Source organism: Podarcis vaucheri (genome assembly GCF_965113315.1).
Source record: "Podarcis vaucheri genome assembly, chromosome: 3".
NCBI classification, from domain to species: Eukaryota; Metazoa; Chordata; class Lepidosauria; order Squamata; family Lacertidae; genus Podarcis; species Podarcis vaucheri.
Genome location: NC_138761.1, coordinates 93,158,028 through 93,180,040, shown reverse-complemented (window position 1 = coordinate 93,180,040; position 22,013 = coordinate 93,158,028). Strand labels below are relative to the sequence as shown.

The window sequence follows — 22,013 nt, the reverse complement described above, 5'->3', positions numbered from 1 at the left end:
TTCACAAGACCTTAATGTAAAAGTCCCTCAAAAGCAGTTTCATTAGATGCTGGAGGCAAAAAAACAGCTTTTAAAAGAGTGGAGAGTGGAGAGTGAGAGGGGGATTTTTCTATTCTAGCTTGGTCAGACCACACCTGGAATACTGTGTCCAATTCTGGGTGCCACAATTTAAGCAGGATGTTGACAAGCCAGATTGTGAGCAGAGGAGGGTGATTGAGGGTCTGGAAGTCAAATGCTATGAGGGAATCTGGAATGTTTAGTTTGGTAAAGAGGAGACTGAGAGTAGATATGATAGCCAACTTCATATATCTAAAGGGCTGTGTGGCGTTTGCCCTCCTAGGTGTGTGACATCATACTGGGTTCATAAGGAAAGGGTTAACTAATTGTAAAATGACTAACCAATGGGAACCCAAGGGGAGAAGTCAGGAGTTAGAGTTAGAGTTGCTGAAGAGACAGTCTGGAGTTAGGAGAGACAGATAAGTCAAGTCTGTGGGTTGGGCTAGTCTGGTGTGAGAGAGGGAAAGAATTTGTTAAGAGGAGTCAGTCAAACAGTTGAGATAATCAGTCAGAAGGTATTAGGAAGGTATAGGCTGGTAAAGAAACTAAAGTTAAGATACTGACAGGAATATTATTTGAGAAACCATAAATTTGTTAATGTTTGTAAAATAAACTTGGGTTTTTTTGGTTCACTTTTAACAACTGACTAGACTCAGTGTTTTAACAGAGAGTAACTGGTTGGTGGCAGTGGGGAAGCGAGCACAGTGGCGGCACAGGGATCAACAGACCGTTAAACGTCCGGGGACCCTGTGCAATCACCACAGGCTGCCACATGGAAGACAGAGCAAGCTCCTGTTCCAGAGGGTAGGAGCTTGAAGTTACAAGAAAGGAGATTCCAACTAAACATCAGTAAGAGCTCTTCGACAGCAGAATGGATTCTCTCAGAAGGTGGTGGACTCGCCTTCCTTGGAGGTTTTTAAGCAGAGATTGGAAGGCCATATATCATGGGTGCTTCAGTTGAGATTCCTGCATTGCAGCGAGGGTCATCTTGTCCAGCCTCCTGCAATGCAGGAATCTTTTGTCCAACGTGGGGCTTGACCCATGGCCCTGAGATTTAGATTATGACCCTCATGGTCCCTTACAACTCTATGATTCTAAGAGTTCACTGAAGGAGCGCACAGAGTAGGGCTGCTGGTGGGTGTTGCCTCCCAAGGGCTGGACAGAGGGGCCTTTGGGCTTCAGATTCCCTATCATGCACTACTCAGTCAGGTTTTGGAAATGTCTGCTATCCAATAAGCTGCAAAACCTATCTACTAGAGGTAAAAGTGAGATACAGTGGTACCTCTGGTTACATACGCTTCAGGTTATAGGCTCCGCTAACCCAGAAATAGTATCCCAGGTTAAGAACTTTGCTTCAGGATGAGAACAGAAATTGTGCTCCGGCGGCACGGCGGCAGCAGGAGGCCCCATTAGCTAAAGTGGTGCTTCAGGTTAAGAACAGTTTCAGGTTAAGAACGGACCTCCGGAACAAATTAAGTACTTAACCCGAGGTACCACTGTATGTACACATCACAGTGCTGACATAGCCTGCAACTCTTATTGGGGGGATTGATAATCTTTAAGAGGGCCTTCTATAAAAGCAGGATGAGAGTAGAGTCTGATTCGGAAACAGTCTTTCCATCAGACTTCTATTTCAAGTCTTCTTGACTTGACCACAAGAAGCTTCCTTACAAGAAAACATGAAAATATAATTTTAGATTTGACAAAAATACTCATCAAATCTCAGGAGTATTGACTTGGCTGGGCCAGCAAGCAAAACAAAACAAAACTCAACTCAAGGCAAGAGGCCAGGCTTTATTATTTAGATAACGTCTTCTGAAAAATGTTTATCTAGAACTTCATGTAATATATCTTCCTTGACCCCCCCCCAAAAAAAAACACCACACACAGCATTTTAAAATCAAAGGACTAACCTCAACATTTACAGTGCACATATAGTGAATGTCAACTGGTTTCCATAAACAGTTCTAAATGTGCAAGACTCATTGCTTTAGCATGCCTGAGATTTCTCCAGCTGAGATTTCTGCATTTTTATGAAATCAGATATAGCTCTTGTGGCTGAACCAGGACTTGGTCAGTTCATATTCACAAAGCTTAGTTGGTGGCCTAGAGGCAGTCACTTTCTATTGGGCTGGACTACCTAACAGGGCTGTCGGGTGGATAAAACTGTGGGGGGGGGGCAGGAAAGATAAAATTAAATATGCTTTCCAAACTCTTTGGATGAAGAGGGTGGAACAAAAATATAAATGCAATGTAATAAGCAGCTCTCATTTGGCATTCCCCCCACCTAACCTCACTATAAAACTACTGCTTTGTTTCCAGTACAAAAATAAAAACATGCATTTTGAAAACAAGATACTCTAACTTTTTGTTGGGGAGTCGGGGTGGGAGTACTACCCAATGATAGCATAATCATTATCTGCAGAATTTCCGTTCAAACTTTCTCAAGAAACTCTGGCTTTGGGAATACCACAAACAATACGTTCTCCATTTATAGTTTGCAAGTTCCCCATAGCAACCTGCTGTCCATTCCTGTTGCCACTGCATTCAGTCTCTGCAGTTATCTCATCTTACATTTGAAATGACAAAGAGGCTTCAGTGCACATGGGAAGGAGGACTTGACCATTAATTGTTCCCTACAGGATTTCCCACAAGCTCTACAGCAGCAGCAGTTTGGTGTATGTGTGCTTTGTCTTTGCTGCCAAACAAAACAAAAGAAAACCCTTCTATACATAATGCAGATTTGTGCCCACCATTTAGAAAGCCCCTTACTACTACAGCATCCTAAATAATTATCTGTTCACAGAAGTCAAGATTTCCCCACCTTTTCCAGTCTTGCAGATCACTGGCATTATTAACTAGTCTACTATATTCTGTTGTGCCTTGGCTACTGATTGAAGGGTCTAACCACACATTAGGTTAACAATGTGGTTAGCAATGACACAAGGGATTTAAAAAAATAAAATAGCAGGTGGGTGGGTGTCACAGAGGGAGGAGCAGGTAACAGATTTTTATTTTGCTTTCAAAAAACGCAAAAGGTACATTTTAAAATGTACCATTTCTACTAGGGCAACATGACCTTGAAAGCCAAACACAGTATCTGAACTTATTTGTTCGGCCAGATATTTCCCTTCAAATTAAAAATCAGAAGTGGGGGGGGGATGCATTCCTGTGAGGTTCTAAAGGAGAAAGGATTGTGTAGATGTGTTCAGTGCGAGTAATCCTGGTGCCAAAATATTTGCTCTGGAACACATGCCACAGATGCCGCTATCTCACTTGAAGGCCTACTTTGACACTGCAAGTATGTTCAAGTGGAAAAGTAAATGCAGACTAATGATCTCTAAACAAATAAACTGCTCCTGTCATATCTGCAATAATTAGGCATTTCCCAAGCAATATAAAAAGTTAGGTATCTAACTTCCTGAGAGAAGTGCTGTTTGTTGTGAGGTTTTTCTGCAGGGAGAAGGCATGGGGACAAACTGTTTAAGACTGTCATGCCACTTTTGTAGAAGATTCTGAACTCCTCCTCTAGCACATTTGCTCCTGTTCCCATTTTAGCCGGGATCTTTTAGAACACTTCGCATGAACATCCGACTCAGGTACCAACCAAAGCCAGAATAACTAGGCAACAGAGCCTCCAGACCTTTATAGAATGGGAAAACAAACCTTGTCTCCCCAGGTAAGGAAAGGCCATTCTGTGCAAACCAAGAACATGTCATGCCGCCCCCCCCCCCCCCCGGAAAGCAACTGATAATGGAACTGGAGAGCACTGGATGGAAGGCTGGAAAAACAAAATCTAGCAAGGGGAGGAATAATTGAATAACCTAGATTCAGCATCAAGAAATATCAAATACACAACTGACATATTGGTAGCTGGAGGTCCTTTTATCTATTTCTTTCTTCTTTTTACTCTCTTTACTTTTATCTCCCTCGGTGGTTTATTGTTATTCTCATATTATTATTCTATCTCCTTGTACTTTGGTAAGAACTGCATCCCCTTCATGGATCACTGCCTTGTTGTGGTGAAGTGGCTTGAATAACTCAAGAGAAGCTATGAGCTATGCCGTGCAGGGCCACCCAAGACAGACAGGTCATAGCCAAGAGTTTAGACTAAATGTGATCCACCTGCAGAAGGAACTGGCAAACCACTCCAGTATTTTGCCAAGAAAACTCCATGGATATAAAAAAAGAGAGAAGCTTTGAGAAGAAAGTGAGAGTTTCCAAGTCATGCTCTGGTTCATGGGGTCACGGAGAGTCGAAAACGACTAAGACGACTAAACAACAAGAACTGTATACAGATAAGGGGGATGACAGTTTGAGAACCCTGTGTGAGAGGTGGGTAAGGAGAGATACCACAGGGAGGAGAGGCTGTGGGAAAAGAGGGATGGGGCCAGGTGAGAGCTGGGAGGGCACACCTTCCTCTGTAGGGGATGCAAGTTACAATATAAGCAATGAGTAGTTTCTTTTTTCCTGTTCCTTCTTCCTTTAGTTTCTTTCTTTATTGTATTTCCTGTAGATTAGTTTGCTTTTTTATGGTATTGTGAAAATGTCAATAACCCCCCCCAAAAAAAACAACAACAACATGCGTTTCTAATCTCATAGCATTCTACGTAACTATTATTCAAAGGATGTGTTTGCTAAAGACTCATTTCATGCAGTTTTCTAGTCTTCCGAGCTGCTTGCCGTGCCATAGGAGCAGGTTATGGTCTCCGTCACTTAACTACACATCTCCCATAAAATGCGGCACAAGGGTTTTGTGCATTCAGCCATCCGTGGAACGGCCCTGCTTGTTCACTTATTTCAGGAATGTATAAGCTACTTTCTCTGCCAAACCGCACTTGAGGTAAGTGCTACGGTCAAACATGCAAAGCTTTTGCAGGATGAGCTTAGAAGACTATGTTCCTCTGCCACCAGAAAGGCATTGGTGGCCTGTAAATGTATGAACTGTGCGACTATAATGGTTAACTTTTAGGAGTCACAATTGGTCAAAGTTTACCAAAGCTGGGGGTGGGGGGAGAGAGACGGAAATAAATTACAAGGATTGTGATGCCCAAGCTTCCAGACAAATATATTCACCTTGATCACTGATAGGGCATTTGCTGGTGGTCCCACACACCCCTGAGGTTTGACTGGCCTTTTTGATTGATTGATTGATTGATTGATTGATTGGATATTGATTGATTCTATTTCTATGCTGCTTTTTATTCAAATAAATCCCAAAGAAGCTTACAAACAAAGGATAAAAATAACATAATGGAACATCACGAATACAGCATAAATCGTATAGAATAGAGCAACAAAACAAACAAACAAAGCTCTGTTGAATTTGTACACATATGCTCTCCCCTCCACCATGACTCATAAACTTTCATTCTGTTCATCAAAATACACCTGCACATAATGTTCCTGGCAGCAACCCCCTTCTGAAGGATCCTTATGATGGAGGTGGTCAGCACAAAGACTCTCTCCCCTCACATCCTTTCTGCCACATTACCAGGGACCAAGCCTTTAGTGTGGCAGGCTCTGCCCTGTGGAACTCCTTGCAAAAACAGAGATTTGGTGGGAGCCATTCCCAGTTGCTTTTAGAAGTCTTCTAAAACTGTATTATTTGGAGAGGCCTCCTGAACCTGATATTTTGTATGAAAGCATGGAACAAGAAATGCGAGAAAAATGCACAGCCTCTTCATTTCTTACCTCATAAAACATATAGAGGGACAGAAGCGTAAGCCCGAGGTTATAGACCACTAGAATACCCCTGAAGGTGAACGGCTGCCTGTTCCGCATGTACTTTGGTCCTAACCATACAATTAGTAAGTATAAGACGGTGAAGATGAAGGTAGGTGTGTAATTGGTCAGGAGAAACCATCCTTTTACTCTGGGATCTGAAACGGAACACAAAGGCAACATTTTTATCTGGATTAAGGCAATTTCAAAGACTTCTGAGATTTAAGACTGGCAGAATATTCATTGTTAGGAAAGGCAGGGTGCACATTTATGCACGTTGTGGAAGCAGTTGCTCCAGAGCGTCTGACCAAATTCAATACCAACATTTCAGACCAAAGGAAGTTGAGAGGACAATCTGTGCTAGTGGTTTCTGGTGTGTGCGGAGATTTGGTTCCCCCTTTAGCAAGGCTTTCCTAAGAGAAGCCAAAGGAATAATAGCTGGGAGATACAGTGAGAAAAGCCCGTTGCTCTGAATTGCACACAAACCCCCACACCCGTGGCGAGGTTTTATTTAATTGCTCAGTTGCTAAACAACTAATTATGCTCCCTTTACAAAAGTGCTGCTCCCTGAAGGAGCACCTGACACACTCACCTTTCCTACTTCTCTCTCAAATCTTGATACCCAGTGCTTTTATATTCCAAGTTACTGTACTTTTAATTCTCTCCTTCCTGACATCTCCATTACTCCCATTATCTGAAATTAGATGGGTTTTGTGAGGGCCATGATGCTCGCCTCACCTTTCAAGTTGGCACTTCCTCAGTTTTATTGATTCCCACCCATCTGAACTACCAAGCTTTGTGGCAAAATAAGGAGAATGTAAATATTTTAAATAGTGCTTAAATATTATAAAGAGATCCGAGATCCCATGTTCGCACAATTAAGCTTTGCTGTTGAATCTGAAAAATATATTCCGAGGAGTTGCGCTTTCTTGGGGGGGGGGAGGGGCCTTTCATGTTTTGGAAACCTGGGGATGATCCAAGAAAATTGGAGAATCTTTCATTCCCATGGGTGTGTCATAGTAGAGTTAAGCAAATTGATGATATGATGCTGCTTTATACCAGGGATGGGGAACCTGGTGCCTTCCAGATGTTATAGCACCCCCATCAGCCCCAGCCAGCATGGCCAATGGGCAGAGCTGATGAGAGCGGAAGCCCAGTCACATCTGGAGAGCCCAGTCTTACACCATCAGAACTTTGGTCCAGCTAGGATAATGCTATCTGTTCTAATGCGCAGCAACATGCACAGGTCATAAGCAGAAGCCTCCTCAGATAAGTGGAAACACCAGGAAGCAAACTTGGGCAGTGTTAGAAACTAGGTGCCAAATGGCTCCTTAAACCAAGATTACAGTCATCAAAACAGAATGTCTAGTTGCCATTTTTGAGCAAGATGGCTCTAAAGCAGGGTTTCCCAAATGTAGGTCTCCATCTGTTTTTTTGAACTACAATTCCCATCATCCTTGACCACTGGTCCTTCTAGCTAGGGATGATGGGAAATGTAGTCCAAAAACAGGTGGAGACGCAGGTTTGGGAAACCCTGCTCTAAAGTCTTATTTTTCAAAGGATGGAAATGACTGGGATTGATTCTCAGTTAAACATCTGGCTAGCTCAGATGACAACCCTGACCTAGGTTAAGAGCTTTGAGAACTTAAAGAAGAAAAGTCACTTGATTCAGGGACAGCCCACATATATATTGACCTATTCCAACCTCTTTTTTCTTAATGGTGACACAGACCATTGATAATGTGGGGATATTCTTCACAACTGTGAGCAGGGCAGTGGGGAGGGCTCAGTGAAGACAAGCTGCAACAATTAACTATGATGTTGTTCACTGCTCCTGCTGCACAGAAAAAGCATTTTGGTTCCTGAAATTCATTCTGACTGTGCAGATATTCTACAACTGATAGAATTCTACAGCCAAGATCCAATGATCCCCAAGCATGCACCTCCAGATGGTGAAGATCTCAGGTGCTTTCCTGGTGATCAGGACATCTTCACTTGGTCACAAGTGGTCAAAAGTCAGGCGCAAAACATGCCGGGTGCCTGGCTAAATTCGAACACCAAACTTGGGGTTTACTCCATGCAGGATTGTGTATTCTGTCATTTAAGCTACACTATGAGATTTTATCTTTCCCACAGATATCAATGGCATTTCAGTGGTTCACTTTGGATAGATTGCTTCCTTAATTGTTTAACATATGCCAAATGCAAGAGCAATTTCATATTTTCTTATAGCTGTAAAACTGTCTTGTTATGTTTAGGAGTCTATTAACTGACAGGAGTTTTTGAACATATGCTAATATAAATGGGCTGTCTCATTCATGTGCTTTCCTTTCTGACGTCAGGACCAAATGTCACTACAGAATTCTCACCCCGCAGGGTCACTGGAACATGCGGGCTCAATTTTTGTGCCAACTCAGCTGATGCAGAGGGTGAGATCAGCAAGGGTGCCTCAAATGCAGTATGTCTAAACAAACACACAAAAAGGGCAACTGTTTCATTTTGTTCGTGACTGTGCTTTCCATGGGAACAGAACCTCAGAGGCGGAGTCTTAAAAGGAGCTATTTTGTACACAGAAGAATTCAGCGCAGAAATATGCTAGGTACTCACTGACACTGCTGCTGGGGAGTTCATTTATTAATGTAATTATAGGCCACCTCTCCAAAAGGTATAGCTACCTAAAGTGGCACAAATCAGAACACCCCTTGTATTGAATTCCAACAATGATACAAGTTTATATCTAATAAAGCACTTGTATCCATTGCAAGCCAAAGCAAAGCAAAGCAAAGCAAAGCAAAAAAAAACCAAACATGCAGGGATTTCAGTCCTCATTCCAGTGACTACTACACAACATCTTAATTAAGAGGTTTTTTAAATGTCACTTTATTCAGAGACATAAAAACCTTTGGCAAATAATCAGGAACTAGGTAGCCCACCCTCTCCCAAATAAACCACCTACCTCTGGGTCCAAGCCAAACGTCCAGGTAGCTATTGATTGTTTCATCCAGAGACGTCATTGTGCAACCTGTGTGGAAGATGGGGAGAAAACAGTTATTTTGCTCTTTTCTATGGAAATGCTGCTATCGGGAAACAGTTTAAACTAGCATGAGATACGTTTGTGGGTGTGGGAATCCATGGCTCCCTAGATGGTGCTAGACTGCAACACCCATCATCCCTGTGAATTGACCACACTGCCTGTGGCTGATGGGAGTTGGAGTCCAGCAACAACCAAAAGGCCACAGGCTCCCCAAGTATTCCTCTGAACACTTGGCAGATTTTTGCAGGAATATTTGGGGGATTGCAGCCCATCTTTGGCATTGAAGGCTGCTCCACTGTCAGTATACCTCTGAATCACAGGTGGAAAGAGTGCTGTTGCACTCACATCGTGGTATTAACACGACTTTCTGCATTTCCCAAAGCCAGGACACAAATAAGGAGCCTATACTAGTTCAAATGTGCATTTATAAATGGTATTCTTCTACTTATCGCAAGGGAGGCTTAAAGGAGATTTAGGGAAATTCCACAAAACGTTATGTTAGATACACATTTCCTTATGGAGTTTCAAATGCTTAAAGCATGGTGTAACTTTGTAATACTTCTTTTGCATTCAGTAGTTAAGAGCTGCAGGAAGACCGCAAATAATGGGAGAAGACACTGAAGCTGAACAGAGCACATCATAAAGTTTACATCCCTAAAGACGTATTTAAAAACATCTCCTGCCATCTTGAAGGCAGCATACAAGGAAAGAGATAAAATGGAAGCCATCTCTACTTGCATACTGAAAAACAATATTCACAAGTCAAAGCCTGAAACAGATGCAGCAGGAACTTGCTTTATAGCTCGTAGCTGCACAGGAAATACTTATAATTAAAAAGGGACTCTTCACCTGCCTTTCTCCTCTCCTACTTTATAAATAATCCTGAGTCACTTTTTGGCCTCTCTCTCTCTGTGTGTGTGTGTGTGTGTCTGTATGCACAAAACAAAACAAGTCTATGTACAGCGAAACCATAGCAGCAGCTCATTTAACCAAAAGATGAGAGTTGCCAAATAAAGCTTACCCGCAGCCCTGATATTTCAGACCAAGTTTAAACACAGCAGAATAAACAGTGTCTTATAATGACTTAATGCCACCTTCCAAATAAGCACAGCAGAACCAAGCTTGCCAAGTAAACTCCTCCTGGGACTTCACCTTTCAACAGTATGCATAGAGGAGGGGTGACACTGTCAAAACCATGCAGCTCTGCGGCATCTGAAAGTGAGGGTACTCTTTGCCGCCTGCTTCTGCACCAATGTTCAGAGGTGGGTGGGTGTGTTTAAGGGGAAAAAGAGAGAGATCAGGTCTCCAGTTACCAGGTCAGCACCAACACTTGTGGTGCTGTTTTGACATCTTCCTAACCGGCAGAGACCAAAGCGCAGTCAAGAACCATTTCACTGCATTCAGAGACTCAATCTTTGGCATCCTCAGTTCAAAGGATCCCAGGCAACTGGGAAAACTTCTGCCTTGATGAAGCATTGCTAAGCAGAGTACATAATACCTTCATTGGAAGTTTTTAAGCAGAGGTTGGATGGCACCTGCTATAGAAGCTTTAGTTGAGTTTCCTGCATTCCTTGGGTTCCGTCGAACTCTAAAATTCTATTATTCTACTGGAATAGATGGACCAGTATAAGGCAGCTACACACATAAACACACACACACACACACACACACACACACACACACACACACGTTATCTATCACTAAATGGGATGCAGGCACAGAATAATAAACCACAATCAACATGGAGGTTAATAAGAAAATACTCCTCTTTGTAAAGCGTTCCAGAACTACCTTTCCCTAAAGTAGTCGCACTGTATCTCCCAGGGCTGTCCCATATATTGTGCAACTTTGCAACTTTTGAGCTGTTCACACTGCTAGAGTTGCCTTATTTGGAAGAGCAAAAAAGAGGATACGTTTGCAGACTTTCTGCTTTTAACTACGGATCGCTATGACAACTCTCATTTTACAAACCCACAAGAAAGAGGGCGTGTCCTGGAAAAGGAGGACATATGGCAACCCCATGTCACGGCCACCAATTCCCAGTTACTGACACACAAGGGAGTCCTGCTCCTACCCCCCGCCAACCCTGAACTATGCAAAGAACTCACATTTCATGGAGCTGTAGAGTTATTTTACTGAGATCTCTCAGTAGCCAGCAATGCTACATTCAGACAAGACCAGGCAGGGCATATCAAACAGGATGTGTGTATCAGAATAAATGCCATGATTCGCAGCAACAAAAGGTTTCACAGGCCCATGCTGAGATAAAATCAATATTAAATTGTTAAAAGGAAAGCAGCGTATTCCAAGGGCATTTGTTGCAGTTGTTTATTCACACATCACAATAACCTCAGCGATGTTCAGCTGCTTCAAACTTTGACACGAACATTTCCATATACCCACCCCCAAGCACCTCCTGTTTCCCTCCCCCCTTGGGTGGGAAAGCAAGTATTCATCCCTTCTCACTGTGTTTCTCTAAACAACAACAGCCACCACCCAATGCTGGATAATGCCACAGAACTACCATGCCCTTTCTTAGCTCTGCTCTGCTCAACCCAGGAATAAGAGTATGCAACTGGCTACTTTAATAAGATTGACATAATCCACACTATCAGTAATATGGCTATACTAAGGATGGTTTCCCCCCCAGATTTGCATTAGTAGGTTCCCCTCACCCCATACACACACACACACACACCACACACACACACACACACACACACACTCAGGAGCCGGAATATCACTTTTTTTTTGCATGAAATGAAACTCAGGTAATGATGATGATTTATTATTTATACCCCACCCATCTGGCTAGGTTTCCCCAGCCACTCTGGGCATCTTCCAGCAAAATATTAAAAACATGATAAAACATCAAACATTAAAAACTTCCCTAAACAGGGCTGCCTTCAGATGTCTTCTATAAGTCAGATAGTTGTTTATTTCTTTGACATCTGATGGGAGGGTGTTTCACAGGGAGGGCGCCACTACAGAGAAGGCCCTCTGCCTGGTTCCCTGTAACCTCACTTCTCACAGTGAGGGTACCGACAGATGGTCCTCACCGCTAGATCTCAGTGTCTGGGCAGAACGATGGAGGTGGAGACGCTCCTTCAGGTATACTGGACCGAGACCATTTAGGGCTTTAAAGGTCAGCACCAACGCTTTGAATTGTGCCCAGAAACGTACTGGGAGCCAGTGTAGGTCTTTCAGGACCAGTGTTATGTGGTCTCAGTGGCCACTCCCAGTCACCAGCCTAGCTGCCACATTCTGGATTAGTTGTAGTTTCCAGGTCACCTTCAAAGGTAGCCCCACGTAGAGCGCATTGCAGTAGTCCAAGCAGATGATAACCAGAGCATGCACCACTCTGTCCAGACAGTCCACGGGCAGGTAAGGTCTCAGCCTGCGTACCAGATGGAGCTGGTAGACAGCTGCCCTGGACACAGAATTGTCCTGCACCTCCATGGTCAGCTGTGAGTCCAAAATGACTCCCAGGCTGTGCACCTGCTCCTTCGGGGGCACAGTTACCCCATGTCAGGACCATGACACTTCTAGATGGTCACTAATTTCAGGTAGTGAAACGTAGTGAATCACATGCTGGTAAATTAAGCTTGGATGATTAAAGGTGATTTGAAGCTCTTGCACAACTAACCAATTCCTCCTCTCTCCCGAAATCCCCTCCCCAACTTTTAGCTGTAAGGAAAGTGACAGGAAAATGAAGTGGGCAGTGTGGGACAACAACTGCTTTGATGGAACACTGTCTTAGCCTCCCCACAAACAAATCAGAATGAATGATCAATAAACAGGTCATCTGGAAGTACTCTTATGGCTCAGTGGGTAAAGCATGAGAATCTTTACCTCAGGGTTGTGGGTTCGAGACCCATGCTGGGCAAAAGATTCCTGCATTGCAGGGGGCTGGACTGGATGACCCTCATGGTCCCTTCCAACTCTACAGTTCTATGGTTTTTACAAAGAGCATGAACTTTGCTGATACGTTTTGATTTTTGGGGGGCACACTCCTGTCCAGCCACAGAAAACATGGAAATCCTCCTTGAAATGGTTAACAGGCTTCAACAACATTAGCTAGAAAGTTTAGATCTGCTACGCAATTGAACCAAAGTACACAGACTTCTAGAATAACGGAAAATGGGACTTTAATTTTCCTCCCTCAAGATAATGGACTGGAAGTATAACTCAAAACAATTAGAGGCATGGAACGTGCAAATTAGAAGATTGTGTGAAACATAAGGTATTTGCTCATCTCTCTGTAGGTATGTCACAAAATGGCCCACACCCACAAAAGTTAACAATTGGAATGGGATCCCCCAAGGTGCTTCCGGGGGCAGGGAAGCAGAAGGGGCATTATTCCAAAACTAAGCAGTCAAAATGCAGAGCATCACATTTCCTTTGCCATTGAGACAAGCACTCCAGCACAACACAAGGCCCAAACACGCATGAGCTGTGAGGTGTCCACTGTCTCACCAAATCCCCGGATCATGGGGGAGGAAGGTATCTTCTAACAGCAGTGTGTGTCCGTGCTTGTGCAGTATAAACTGAGTTTACTAGTGTAAACAAGTATAGCATGACATAGTAAAGGCTGCATACAAAAATATATATTATTTGCAAAACAAACTGAGATAACAAAGTCCTCTTTCACGTTGTAATTAGAAACTTGGGGAGGAGAACATTTACAGGTGAGTCATCCACTTGCCACCTGAATCTCCATGTGGTCATCTCACTTGGCTGAATTGACAATGATTGATTTGGTTACATAATACCATTATGGAATAAGCCAGAATGGTTTTGTGCTTGTGTAAATTTATTTGTATATGTATTAAGAGATGCAAGGTCTCTAAAGCCATTCAGTGGGGTGGGGTGGGGAGAACATGGAGAAAATGTATACAGTGTAATGCATCAAATACACCATTATATACATTTTTAAAAAACTTGGCATATAAAATTCTTCATACTACAAACCTGGAATGAATAAAATATTGTCTTTCAAAGCATTTCACTCATTCCAATACAGAAACTACTTTGTTGGAGGTTTTTCCTCAGTGTGCCCCCCAAATGTTTTTCTTTTAGAGTTTTACCCCCCCCCCAAATAAATAAATAAATGCAATGTTAGAAATATTTTAAAAGATCATTTTCTGAGGATGGGGAATGGTATATAGCATCTGTGTTCCTCTCCAAATATGTCTAGGCTTTCACATCTAAATATAAGCAAAACCACTGCTTAAACTGAATTCAGTTTTTTAAAAAGAAATAAAACGCTACTTTCAGAAAAAGAGCCTGGGGGGGGGAGTCTAAAAATATGAACTGTCTGGGAGGCTTTGGTCTCCTGCTTGCCCCATTGACCCTGTTTTTCAATCTCAGTTGACTATCCCACCTTCCTGCACTATACCTGGGTGGGGCTGGCTCGTGTTTTAAAAATGTGAACCTGCTACCACCATCATATACTGCGGAGGCCTTAGCTATGCTGTTACAAAAGTGTTTTGTGTATGTTTCCCCCCCCCCTCTCTCTCAACTTGTGCCAACTCCTAACATCTGCTGCTGTGTTCTGAATGGAGAGCAAGAGACTGTGTCTGTGTGTGTGTTACGTATATCCCCAAATATGTGGACATAACGTTTGGGATCTGAATTAACAAATAAACCATTAAAAACAATAATCCACCGGCTCAAGTGGCAGCAGTCCCTCCTTTTTCTCTTTTATTTTCCCTTTCCAAGAAACTGCAGGGATTTCTGGAAATACAACTCTCATTCTCTTTTGTAACGGGGAGAAAAATGATATTTTGCTGTCTCCTCCGACTCTGAGGAAACAAAAGCTGACTGTCACGACAGAAATTGCAAAGAAAAACAGAAACATAGCAATAGTGATGGTTCTTTTTATTATCTTTCTTTTTCCAGCTATATTTGCAACAAGGATTGTATTACGTGAAGGCCTACCCTTCTTAAGGAGGCTTCAGTGGGAAGCAATTGTCTTCTGACATTCTGTGGATGAGTAGGATGAACCCAATTATGTGAGCATGGGTGGGGGGTTCTTGGGGAAAGGCTCCAGCACCTCCTACCTCCACACTCCTTTGGCCCTTTAAGATTTATGGTGGAGTCCCTCTGAAACCCCAGGTGGTCCGCCATGTTGTTTCGCATAAACCACATCCACTTTTGCAGGGCTTGATGTCATATATGATATGAGGCATGGGAAAGTTCAAACCACAGCTAAAAGGCCCTAAACAGCCTCGGCCCAGTATACCTGAAGGAGCGTCTCCACCCCCTATTGTTCCACCCGGACACTGAGGTCCAGGGCAGAGGGCCTTTAGGCGGTTCTCTCACTGTGAGAAGCGAAGTTACAGGGAACCAGGCAGAGGGCCTTCTCGTTAGTGGCGCCTGCCCTGTGGAACGCTCTCACGTCAGATAACTATCTGACTTTTAGAAGACATCTGAAGGCAGCCCAGTTTAGGGATGCTTTTAATATTTGATGAATTGTATTTTAATATTTTGTTGGAAGCCGCTCAGAGTGGCTGGGGAAATCCATCCAGATGGGCAGGGTATTATTATTATTATTATTATTATTATTATTATTATTATTATTATTAAAGGAGGAAGAATTGGGAGTCCACTCAAAGTCTACTCCCAATTCTTCCTTCGCTGCAAAGAAAGTGTTGCTTTGATTTCCTGGCTAGAATTTTTGTTGAAAGGCCACCTTGCATTTAAAGACACGGGTATGCCACTCTCATGTGCTGTTTGGACATTATTTTCTAAAAAAAATATATAGTAATAAGAACTGGGAAAGGAAGTGCCTGCTTAGAGGTGACAAAAGTCTCACAAGGATGTAAAAGTAACTTCCAGTACATAAGGCTCCGTCGCTTATTGACAAAGAGGAAAATAAGGCACGGGGTGCAATCTCTTCCTTCATATTGGTTGGAAGGTATTATAAAAGGAGTTTGTCTTCCCCTGGAAACCCTTTGTGCCTTTGCAGGAGGTCTGCCTCACATGGAGAATGAAAGCCGTAAGTGATTCTGACAAAGTTAGAGGCTGCTAGCCAAAGCACTTCCCTGAGAATTAGGAGGTAATCTGCAGAATGCAGTCCGGATGAACCCAACCAAAAAAACTCACCACATCTCTCCCCATTAAGATGACTTTCACAATCCTCCAAGCCAAACAACATCTCCTCTGCCAGAGTTCAAAAGTATAACTATTACACTGGGAAATTCAGCACGGTACAATTAGTCACGGTACAGAAATGGCAGGCTAGCCTTGCAGAAGAGTTTTGAAAAGATGTCAGAAGCCACATGATCAAAGGATAAATTCCGGCTTGTTCAAACTCGTGTTTGTGGCTCAGACGCCAGTCCAGAACAGACCCACATCCAGGCATGAATGGCTTTAATCTATGCTTGTTGTCTTGTTAGAATTCTTTTCTCCTAGTTCAAGGCAGTGTGATGGAGATTTTGATACACCAGGTCTTCGGCACAGCTCCCCCTGAAGCATTTCCCTCACCCCAACCTGACGTCTCCAGCTGTCTCTCCAATATTTCTGCTTGGACGCTTCATTGTTGTCTCAGTCTCAATCTTCTCAAGACTGTACTTCTCATCTTTCCTCCCAAGCCTCCTTTCTTTGTTCCTGCTTCACCCTGCACACTTTCTTTGTTCGTCGACAATGTTGCCATCTACCCTGTTGAACAGGCATGTAACCTTGGTTTTTCTCCCCCTCCTTTGTTCCTCATACAGAGTCCACAGCTACATTGTGTTGCTTTGCAAAGAATGTGGCCCTTCCCACCGCAGGAACTCAAGTCTACACCATGGTAATCTCTCATCTTTCTAGACTACAGCCTCCTCCTCTTTGGTCTTCCACTGTCTCACCTGGTCCCCTCACATCTGTCAAGCACTCTGCTGCTGTAATAACGTGCCTCTGTCACCACTCTGATCATGCAACACCACTCACTGAAATCTGTACCCAGGAAAGGAATTTGTTTTAGAAATGATCATTACTGATCTATTGTGGATTTGACACTTTGTGGAGTCACCTCCCTTGTAGATATTGCAAATGTTGAAATATTGCACGTGCAGGAATAGGCAAGTGGATAGCCAATGGTTAGGGATAAAGTAGTTTAATGGAACATGTATTAGAAAATAAAGCAGCAACAGGAGGAAACTAGACACATCAAGAATAGAGGGCAGGAAACCAGTTTTTTTGGGAAACTGTATTAAATTTGTGGCTGATTAGGTACAATCTGGAAAAATCAATAGAAATGATTCGGCAAATTTTATCTCTCTACTTCTTTCTGTCTGTTTCCACATTCAGCGCAAGGTCCTTCAACTCCACTCACCTCACAGAGTGTTTGTTGTGGGGGAGGAAGGGAAAGGAGAATGTTAGCCGCTTTGAGACTCCTTAAAGGGAGTGAAAGGCGGGATATCAAATCCAAACTCCTCCTCCTCCTCCTCCTCCTCCTCCTCCTCCTCCTCCTCCTCCATAGCCTTGGCCCCCCATCTCCTGATACATTCCTGCCAGTGACCTTTGCTCATCTAGTTCCACCACTTGTAGCTGCTCAAAGGTTTCCTGCATCCTCCAACAGCTCCATCACTTCTCCCTCGCTGCCCTGTGCCTGGGACTGGTTCCCAGAACATCTGTCCAAAAACCAGCTCATGCCCTAATGGAACTCTGAGCATGCACAACTGAAACAACCACACAGCCACGTTTGCACGTCACAATAAACAGGGCATCTAGCCAGTGAAGCGGAGAGGGAAAAAATCCCTGTGGAAATTTTATATTTCTTAAAATTAATTAGCAACAATGAAAGGATGCGCCAGCTGAAAATGCAGCAATAGGCAAGCTTGGCAAGTTCACAGCTTTGTTTACTAAATAAAAGGAAATTGAACATGCTAAATCCGATCCCTCTGCAGGGAATTGGAAATTTTCTGATGAAGACTGAAAACACTAATTTGAGCATGATTTTCCCCCCACAAAAACGGATGATTTCCCATTCAAAATGTTTTGTAAAAATCCCCATTGCTGTCACTGGGAACCAGAATATTGGCCAGTTGCTCACCAATAAGCTAGGATATGAAAGCCAACAAACCATGGCTTTTTTAAAAAACACACCCAAGATTCAATACTTCGCCACCACAGTAAGCAGAGCTCCTGGTTTGTTTCTCCCACCTGTTCCTGACCTAAGTTTTATTTGTGAGCTCCTCTTGTACTCTGTAAAATGCCACATAATCACTGATGTCCTCATGTAAACAGAAAGCACACCTGCTGTATAAGATTCCTATTGGTACAGTCTACCTTTCAGGTAGCTTGCCTGACACTTTATTCATTCTCTTCCACATTCTTTCCACTGATATTTCTTCTAGATCCTAACTGCTACTAGGAATCATTAAGAAGCTCACTGGGGTAGTTGTTTTTTGTTTTTGTTTTTAGTTAGAAAGGTCACTCCCTGCCTCTTTAAAATATGCTCCTCTGCCTTCATAGTAGACAAACTACTGACGTGGGTGATTTCTTTTACCTCTACGGTCACAGAAAACATCCCTGGTTTTATGTAAGAGCAACAGCCTCCAAAGAAACACTACTGATAATTATCAAAATGAGAGATGCTGAAGCTATACTCACTGGTAACTCAAGAAAGATGCAATATAAGAGCAGGCTTGCAAGCTAGAGATGTCTCCAAAGTCATAATTACCTGGTTTGGAATATGGATTTGCCCTGCTTGTAACGCTGGCAGTATTATGAATCAAGTGTCACTCCCTGGCACAAGCACTTCTTTGGCTCAGAAGGTAAAATGAGATTCTCATCGTGCAGAGTCAGCATTCAGGCTGACCCAGCGACTTTTGAAGGGGCAAGCACAAAGTCCTTTGTGTGTTAACTCCTTGCTGTCAACAAAGCTCAGCTAATATCACTGTGAAATATGTGACCCGACAACCGATCAAAATGCAAGGCTGCTTGAGGAGTATCATCTGCTTCAGTCCATTAAAAGAAGCTAATCCCAGAGCAGCCAGTTTGCTGCCAACATTTCACATGGCTGTTCTCCTCCATCCACAGGAACATTGAAAGCTGCCCTCCACTGAGTTCATCCAGTTTACTACTGTGTACCAGTGCTAGAAACTCAGATACAGTGGTACCTCAGGTTATATACACTTCAGGTTACATACGCTTCAGGTTACAGACTCCGCTAACCCAGAAATATTACCTTGGGTTAAGAACTTTGCTCCAGGATGAGAACAGAAATTGTGCTCTGGCGGCGCGGCAGCAGCAGGAGGCCCCATTAGCTAAAGTGGTGCTTCAGGTTAAGAACAGTTTCAGCTTAAGAACGGACCTCCGGAACAAATTAAGTACTTAAACTGAGGTACTGTATATAAGCTAGGTGCCAAATGGCTTCTTAAACCAAGATTACACCAAAACGGAATGTCTACTTGCCCTTTTGAGGCAAGACAGCTCTAAAGTTCTTCAAATGACAGACTGACTGTGATGGTTAAACATCTGGCTAGTTCAGATGACAACCCCGAGCTAGGTTAAGAGCTTTGAGAACTTAAAGAAGAAAAGTCACTTGCTCCAGAGACAGCCCACATATATATTGGCGTGTCACTTCCTCTTTTTCCTTAATGGTGACACAGACCATTCATAATGTACGGATATTCTTCAGGACTGTGAGCAGGACAGTGGGGTGGGCTAAGTGAAGATAAGCTACAACAATTCACCGTAACGTTGTTCACTGCTCCTGGTCAGATGGCAAAGGAAAAAGTATTTTGGTTCCTGAAATTCATTCCGGTTGCACAGGTAAAATGTAACGGGTAGAATTCTACAGGATGTGGTATTAGTGTGTGAAAACAATCCAGACCCAAGCAACCCCCTTTATGCAACTCCAGATGGTAGAGATATCAGGCACCTTCCTGGTGCCCGGGCATCTTCACTTGGTCAAAAGTGGCCGAAAGCTAGGTGCAAAATGAGCCTGGCTAATTTTGAACTCTGCTGTATGGAAATGAGAGCTGGACCATAAAGAAGGCTGATCGCCGAAGAATTGATGCTTTTGAATTGTGGTGCTGGAGGAGACTCTTGAGAGTCCCATGGATTGCAAGAAGATCAAACCTATCCATTCTTAAGGAAATCAGCCCTGAGTGCTCACTGGAAGGACAGATCATGAAGCTGAGGCTCCAGTACTTTGGTCACCTCATGAGAAGAGAAGATTCCCTGGAAAAGACTCTGATGTTGGGAAAGATGGAGGGCACAAGGAGAAGGGGACGACAGAGGACAAGATGGTTGGACAGTGTTCTCGAAGCTACCAACATGAGTTTGACCAAACTGCGGGAGGCAGTGTAAGACAGGAGTGCCTGGCGTGCTCTGGTCCATGGGGTCACGAAGAGTCTGACACAACTAAACAACAAGTGTCTATGGGACTGACAGCAACTCTCCAGAGTTTCAAGCAGGAGGCATACCCAAGCCCTACCTGGAGATGCCAGGATTGGATCTGGGGCCTTCAGCATGCAAGACAGAGAGACTCTACCACTGAGCTACATCTCAGTATAAAACATACTTATGCTACCATAAGACAGCTTCAACATACATATGCTACCATAAGACACTAGTTGGATAACAGACAAGTTTCCTGCTCAACACCCTGTCCCAAGAGGCTCGCATAAGCAAAGCTAAATAAAAACTGACCTGACCAGCACTTTTGCCTTCTGGTCCTCATAAGCAGACACACAGAGCCTGCCTTCCTAACAGGACTGTCAGATGACAGCCCAAAAGTCTATCCCCCTTCCTGGCCATTCTTTCATCTGCTCCTTCTGCTGTCACCACCTCCTCTTCCAGCAGCGAGAGTTAGCAGATTGCTGTGCTAGAGGTGGGAGCAGAGTGTGCCACTTTCACTGAGAGGTCTGGCAGCAAAGCACTTTGTAAAAAAAAGTTTCCCCAGCCAGTGGAAAAGGTGGTGGTGGCCTGCAAATAGAGAAGGGTAAGGAAAGGCTAGTTTCTCTTTAAGGTCAAGTTGTAGGCACGTGAAAATGTAGAGATCAGATCTTTAACTTGATAATGGCAGGGAGAGGAGAGCTCTTTAGCCCAAGGTCACCATTTCATCACTTCATCTAGCATTAATTGTTCCGAATGATAAAATATGTCCGAAAGGTTTCACTTCCATTCCCAGGTTGGTTCTGGACCTTGATTTGGGTAAACAAGGGCTGGTAAAAAGACAGCTTTTCATAGTACCGTATTCTTCGCACCATAGGACGCGCTTTTCCTCCCCTAAAAAGTAAGGGGAAATGTCTGTGCGTCCTATGGAGCGAAGCTAGCAAGAACCGCTGCTGCTGACACGCTCTGCGCAGCTCTTCCGGCTCATTGTAAAGCCAGCAAGAGCCGCTGCTGCTGACCTGAGCTGTCCCTCCCTCCTCCATGGCTTGCTTTGAAGCAGCAAAGTGGGAGGGGAGCAGCTTAAACCGGTGTAAGCGGCTCCTCTCCCACTTTCCTGCTTCAAAGCAACTGGGGAGGAGAGAAGGAAGGGGACCATGGATCCTCCACTGCTGGCCGCTGAAGCAGATTCCCTCCTCCCGGGCTCCCTTTGAAGCAGCAAAGTGGGAAGAGAGCAGCTTACACTCTGTAAGCAGCTCCTCTCCCACTTTCCTGCTTCAAAGTGGAGGGAATCCGCTGCAGTTGCGAGCAGAGGATCCATGGCTCTGCTTCCTTCCCTCGAAGCAGGGTGTGGGGGAGAAAGAGGGCAGGAAATAGATGCCGGGCAGGAAGACACAACCACACTTTGACCACTGAAAGTCCACCCCAGCCTCACCAGATTTCCACTGAGACGGCCAGGCTAATCTCGATGGCCATAAGTCAGGCTCAGCATTATTAACTGGACTTAGATAAGCCATGGTTCCCCTTCCTACCCTCCTCTGAGGCTCGGTTTAAAGCAGCAAAGCGGACAGGAGCCGCCCGCTTTAAATAGTTTAGTGCAACATTTGATTCAGAATATTTTTGTGTGTGTTTTCCTCCTCTAAAAACTAGGTGCGCCCTATGGTCAGGTGCACCCTATGGAGCGAAAAATACGGTAATTCAGCAAGCAGCATCCATTTAACCATTTCTTACAGAGTGAGGGACTTCTGTCTGCTCTTCCCCCATTCTTAGTGCACTTCCAGACTGTCACTATTTTGGGGCGAGAGTCAAGCACACCCAAATTGCACATTTAGAGCTGATTTGGAGCTCTTGGACAACCAAACCACCTTTTTTC

At 43.8% G+C, this 22,013-nt stretch overlaps 1 protein-coding gene across 2 annotated transcripts in view; it reads right to left on the bottom strand.

Moving 5' to 3' along the window:
* The window catches only part of ELOVL5 (ELOVL fatty acid elongase 5), a 63,627-nt gene that overhangs the window by 14,852 nt on the left and 26,762 nt on the right, over positions 1–22,013 (bottom strand). For both annotated transcript variants that reach the window (XM_082218379.1, XM_082218378.1), the window contains exons 2-3: positions 8,738–8,803; positions 5,752–5,939 (exon numbers count right to left, since the gene is read on the bottom strand). In XM_082218379.1, the coding sequence (XP_082074505.1) occupies positions 5,752–5,939; positions 8,738–8,795 (246 nt within the window). In that variant the 5' untranslated portion in view covers positions 8,796–8,803. The remainder of the gene's footprint in view (positions 1–5,751; positions 5,940–8,737; positions 8,804–22,013) is intronic.